Raw genomic sequence first — 6369 nt, forward strand, 5'->3', positions numbered from 1 at the left:
GACATGCAAATGACACCACCCTTATGGCAGAAAGTGAAAAGGAACTAAAAAGCCTCTTGATGAAAGTGAAAGTGGAGAATGAAAAAGTTGGCTTAAAGCTCAACATTCAGAAAACTAAGATCATGGCATCTGGTCCCATCACTTCATGGGGAGTAGATGGGGAAATAGTGGAAACAATGCTGGACTTTATTTTTTGGGGCTCCAAAATCACTGCAGATGGTGATTGCAGCCATGAAATTAAAAGATGCTTACTCCTTGGAAGGAAAGTTATGACCAACCTAGATAGCATATTCAAAAGCAGAGATATTACTTTGCCAACAAAGGTCCATCTAGTCAAGGCTATGGTTTTTCCAGTGGTCATGTATGGATGTTAGAGTTGGACTGTGAAGAAAGCTGAGCACTGAAGAATTGATGCTTTTGAACTGTGGTGCTGGAGAAGACTCTTGAGAGTCCCTTAGACTGCAAGGAGATCCAACTAGTCCATCCTAAAAGAGACTAGTCCTGGGTGTTCATTGGAAGGACTGATGCTCAAGCTGAAACTCCAATACTTTGGCCAGCTCATGCGAAGAGTTGACTCACTGGAAAAGACTCTGATGTTGGGAGGGATTGGGGGCAGGAGGAGAAGGGGACAACAGAGGATGAGATGGCTGAATGGCATCACTGTCTCGATGGATGTGAGTTTGAGTGAACTCCGGGAGTTGGTGATGGATACAGGGAGGCCTGGCATGCTGTGATTCATGGGATCACAAAGAGTTGGACAGGACTGAGCGACTGAACTGAACTGATACATTTAAATGTTAAATACATTCAATATCACCACCATATCTATTTCCATATTTTCCACAGTCATTTCTCAGTTTGTGTTGTAGTAATTTCCTAAAAAATACTGTTGGGAGCAGTAACCCCTGAAATCCCCACATGTTGCAACTATTGATAGTTTTCAGAGTTGAAGGGCAGCTTGGATGTTTGTCATATTCATACCTCACATATTGTTTGCTTGCTTATCTTGTGGAAGTTGCTCTGTCTTGAAGATATCTAATGCCTGACATTTATTTCTCTTCACTTGAGTGACTAGATCATTGAGGTTTGACTCTCAAGTGATTCTGTCTTTATCTTTAAAAACTAGTGATTTTGCTATTGTTTTTGGCTATTCTGAGTCTATTATTTCTCACACAAGGTATGTCTTTTTTCCCCCCAGACTAAAACAAAAATTAGGTTTTTTACTTATATCTTTTTTGCCCCCAACTCCTTCTTTCCACTAGAGATATCACCAAACTCCATCTTTCCCACAATTAAAAAAAAATTGTCTCAGGCCAGTAACAAAGTTTGCCTGTCTCTAAGCTATACAAAACATAAAACTATACCAAGAAATATCAAATTTACCAGCAAATAAAGGGATCGGGATTTTGGAAAAGTGAAGACATATTAATAAAACTGTGATTATGTTTGGAACTAAGTTACCAAACATGCAGAGGCAAGACTGAAGCTTCATTGGAACTTGAACGTTCCAAAATACATGCTATGGGCTGAATTATGTTTCCCCAAGTGCCTAGCCCCCAGCATCTCACAATGTGACTCTATTTGGAGACAAGGCTATTGAAGAGGTGATCAACAGCAGATCTTTTCTGTATGTCAGGTCGTCTCTTATTTGAGGGTAGTTTTACTACATAATGCTTTAAAATATTTCTGCTTACATTTTCTTTAAGACTCATCCCATTTATGCTTGCTGGATCTTTTTTTCAACATCTCTCATTTCCCTCTAATTTATTCTTTTAGATTTTCATCTCCTCGTATTTGTTTTTCTCACTTGGATACTCTATGCTTCCCATTGTGTTACTGCAGTCTGTTTTCACTTTGGTATTCTTTTCCCCTAAGTTCTGCCAGTTGACTTTTCATCATTTCCCGTTGTGTCTTCATCTCTTCCCTGAGTTCTTTCACTCTTGCTCTGTGATCTTCCATACAGAGATAAGCACTTTTTGCAATTTTTGAAATTTAGTTTGTCTCAAAATTCTTAGTAACAATATTTGTCTACTGGCAACGTGTTCCTGGTGGTGATATTCATATTGATGAGTTTTGCTGCTCTTTTAAAAATTCACTTTAATTTGGTTTATAATACATTTGTGTCCATGCTATGCCAGTTTTGTTCTTTTTTTTCAATTTACCCTTTTAATTAATTATCTTTAATGAGGTTGGTTTTCATAGACTTGAAATTTGTAGTAGGTCCCTGGCTGAGAGCCTGGGACATGTGATCAGTGTGGCCTTCAAGTTTTATAACCTGTAGAGATGGTCTTCTTTAGCAGGAAATGGCTTGTAGGTGAGATTCTTTATATAGTTCTTCCTCATATGTTTCTCTGAACCGCATGAGAGCTTGGGGAGACCTTTTGCTTCCAGCTTCCAGCCTTGTTCACCCCATGTAGCATCCATAGGTATAAATGAAAGATACAGTGTTTGGACCGCAGGGTGAGCTCCTCATCTTTAATGAGCGTCTCTTTGCCAGCACTTTCTGAAATGCTGCTGTTCTCTCCATACTTAGCAATTTATCTTTGTAACTTCTGTCCAGTCTCTGCTGTTTGCTGCCCTTCTTCATGGTTTGTAGGCTGCAGGTTAGGTCTACTTTGGGGTTTTGCTAAACATAGAATTTGTGCAGTTATTTCCTCTTACTTTCCTGGTTGTTCTTGTATAATATCCAAGAACAAAGAAGGCAAGATACCGACTTTTATAGTTATGTTTGTATGGGAAGTGGAGAGTTTGGGTTTTCTTTTTTTTTTTAATCCAAATGTATAAAGATGCTTCTATACTGTGAGGTTTTTTAATGTCTATGTAGTTTCTTTGTTTTGTATTTTTTGGCTTAGTATTTAAAGTGGCCCTCAGTCCAGCTCAAATATCATTCTGTTTTATATATCTTACACTTCTGTTAGATCTTTCTGAATTACTCAGAGTGGCCAGAAGAGTAGCTCTCTTTCTCCATACTTGTATTTACTTTGACCCCAGTAGTTGGCTTTCCTTTTCTCCCTTGCAAATGTTTCCTCATCTCCATAGTCCTCGCTATCAGTGATAATTCTCTCTGGGCTTCAGGGTCTATTTCAAATAGCATCCAATTCTTAAAATCTTTTCTCTGATCTCTGTGTATTGTTACAATCTCATTATGTGTTTAACCACCGTTTACATTGCTCATATTCTCTTAGAACAGATCCTATTATAGATGATATTTTGGTTATTTGGCTACAGCTCCCACTTTCTACCAGTTGGAAGGAAGCCTGTGACTTAGTCATATTTGTGCCCCATTTATACCTGAGCATAGTACGTAATGTATATTCAACAAGCATTTGTTAAAATGACAAAATTTAGCAAAAAGCCAAAAAAATTTTTTTTGGAGTGCAAGGCACAATTTCCTCCTGCTTGTCACTAACACATATAACCATTCATGGGGCTAATTTGGCTGTCTTCTGAAGCCACAGATCCCTGCAGATCAAACTATCCTATAATGATGTAATGGCAGATGTACTTGTTTAGTCATGCATTCACACTGTGTTTTGACGATTTTAATTGTTTTATTTCAATACAGAATAATTTGTTCTTTGCTTTGTACGAGTCCTTGATCATTGTTAAGTAGATGAAAAAACAAAAATGGAAAATGCAAGCTTCTTTAGTCTTTTCCTGTTAAATGGTAGATCTCTATCATGATATAAATACATTAATAGATGAAGTCTGTTAAAATTTAACTTCTAAATTTAAATTGAATTAAAAGGAATAGAAGAAGTTTAAGAGAAAAATTTCCCAGGAGACGCTTGGTTTGAAAACATCCACATTTCAAGAAGAAGTGAAATTTGAAAATTTCTCCCCACTATTTCATTTAATTGGATCTTTTACCAAGCACAATTTATATGTCATTTTCTACACCATTTTGCAGCATTGAAAGCAATATTTGATGAGAAAAACCTGTTCCCCAAAGAAATTCTGGATCATGAAAGAAGAGCCAAGCAGTTATGTCAAGAAACAAGTAGTGAAGTGAAGATAAAAAGAAATAAGAAACCATTGTAATTGAAAGAAAAATAAATATTTCATCATCGCGTGAAGTATGTGTATAAAATGCACAAAAAATGGAATCAAGAATATTGCTCCTTTCTTTTACTCTATATTTGAACTCCAGGAAACTTCATTTTGAAACAGTGTTTAAGTGCTGCTTTTATCCATCACATTTCAATTTCTCTCCCTTTTTAACAGAAAAATATGACTAAAGAGGGGACAATAGCACCTGGTGTCTATTCTCATGTTGTTATATAAAAGTTCCACATTTTTTTCTAAACAATTCCAGAACACAGTGTTCTAACCAGTCACACTTCTTGTTGCTCCTGTAGACAAATATGTTTGTTCAATTTTCATTGTAAAATCAGTTTGTGTTGAAGTTAAATATGTACTGACACAGAGAATATAAACTTGACTAAGAAAAGCATTCAGGGTTATTTATGCTCTTTTTGTTTTAAACAATGATTCTGATAATGCAATTAAACCTTGTCAGTAACAGCTATTACTATTAATTTTTTAATGACACGGCCATCTTCCAGGTGCTTATTGAGAAATCACTGCATATGTTCTATACTTCGTTATGTGTTGTGCAGTACTTAGTCCCTCAGTTGTGTCCGACTCTGCGACTCCATGGGCTGTAGCCCACCAGGCTGCTCTGTCCATGGGGATGCTCCAGGCAAGACTATTGGAGTGGGTTGCCATGCCCTCCTTATACTTTGTTATACTGTACTCTAAAATTTAGTGGCATAGCACAGCCAAAGAGGAAAAGGCCTCAGGGAAAAAAATAGGAGACTGGGTTGTATAAAAGACTCATTTTATGTGGAAGGTCAAGTAGGGACTATTTGGTTTGGCTTATGAAAGAGAATTCATGGGAGATACAAACTATTCTCAAACATTTCAAAGCTGCCTTGAAGAAAGAGAGTAGAAGTAGAACTGATGGGCACACTTGTAAGAGGGCAGATTCTGGAATTGCTTCCTAATCCTTGTTAAAACTTGAAAAGATTTCTTATTTCCCCTTTCCTTCCCATATTCATTTCTCATCTTGATACAGAATTGTTGGCAGCAGTCCTGCTGCATGGCTAGGAAAGAAAGTAGGAGGACCTGAGAGAAAACCCAGCAGAGATAAACTAGACCCAAGAGTATGGGTGGGGGAATTTAGTGGGAAAGGGTATTAGTGGATGGAAAGGAAGAGGGTTGAGCAGAAGCAATGACCAGCATAGTTGAGAGATTGGTTATGTTGTAAATAAATATTGTGTAAATAAAATGAATAAATTAGTAAATATATTGAGAAGCAGATCAGATCAGATCAGATCAGTTGCTCAGTCATGTCCCACTCTTTGTGACCCCATGAATTGCAGCACGCCAGGCATCCCTGTCCATCACCAACTCCCGGAGTTCACTGAGACTCACGTCCATCGAGTCAGTGATGCCATCCAGCCATCTCATGAGAGCCAAGTATCTCACTGTTATAGAAGGTATTTATAGGACTTCCCTGGTTGCTCAGTGGATAAGAATCTGCCTGCCAATGCAGGGGACACTGGTTCAATCCCTGGTCTGGGACGATTCCACATCCCGTAGAGCAACTGAGCCCCTGTGCCAAAACTACTGAGCCCACATCCTAGAACCTGTGAGCTGCAACTAATGCTCTCATGTGCCACAACTACTGAGGTCCCCGCACGTTTAGATCACATGCTCTGCAACAAGAGAAGCCACTGCAACGAGAAACCCACCTAGGCACTGCTCTGCTCTCCGCAGCTAGAGAAAGTCCATGCAAAGCAACAAAGACCAAGTCAGCCAAAATAAAGAAACAAAGAAAGAAAGAAAGAAAGAAAGAAAGATATTTATAAATTTTGAAAGGAAGAAAACTAGAAAGAACCTTGAGCTTTGGGCTTTGGATTATAGATATCAGTTTGAACTCATGATTTTAGCTGACTAGTTAGCTAGATAATAGAATGAAATTTTTAGGAATACTTCAAAACTGTGATTGCAGCTTACTTTCAAATGATTCAGAAAGTACTAATTATAATGTTTATATATTTATATACATAAAAACACACCACATATATTTATCCACACATACACCCATATATATATATATATATATATATATATATATATATATATATATATAAAAGGAGAATAGTGGAGGACACAAGAGCCTGGCATGCTGCAGACTGTTGTATCATAAAGTGTCAGACATAATTTAGCAATTGAATAACAGCAACAGTGAAAGGATAAAGAAAGAGAGGGAGAGAAAGAGAGATTAGGTTTATAGATAGAGCACATATATGTGGTGAAATGTTAACAATTGGAGAAACAGAGAGAGAGGGGATGGTTGTTCTT

At 37.5% G+C, this 6369-nt stretch overlaps 1 protein-coding gene across 3 annotated transcripts in view; it reads left to right on the top strand.

The window, feature by feature from the left end:
* Nucleotides 1–6077, top strand: part of WDR49 (WD repeat domain 49) — a 169572-nt gene extending 163495 nt beyond the window's left edge. For all 3 annotated transcript variants that reach the window (XM_070792210.1, XM_070792208.1, XM_070792211.1), the window contains one exon: nt 3911–6077. In XM_070792210.1, coding sequence (XP_070648311.1) covers nt 3911–4041 — 131 coding nt within the window. In that variant the 3' untranslated portion in view covers nt 4042–6077. The remainder of the gene's footprint in view (nt 1–3910) is intronic.
* Nucleotides 6078–6369: the final 292 nt, after the last annotated feature.

The sequence above is a fragment of the Bos indicus genome, chromosome 1, assembly GCF_029378745.1.
Source record: "Bos indicus isolate NIAB-ARS_2022 breed Sahiwal x Tharparkar chromosome 1, NIAB-ARS_B.indTharparkar_mat_pri_1.0, whole genome shotgun sequence".
Taxonomy (NCBI): Eukaryota; Metazoa; Chordata; class Mammalia; order Artiodactyla; family Bovidae; genus Bos; species Bos indicus.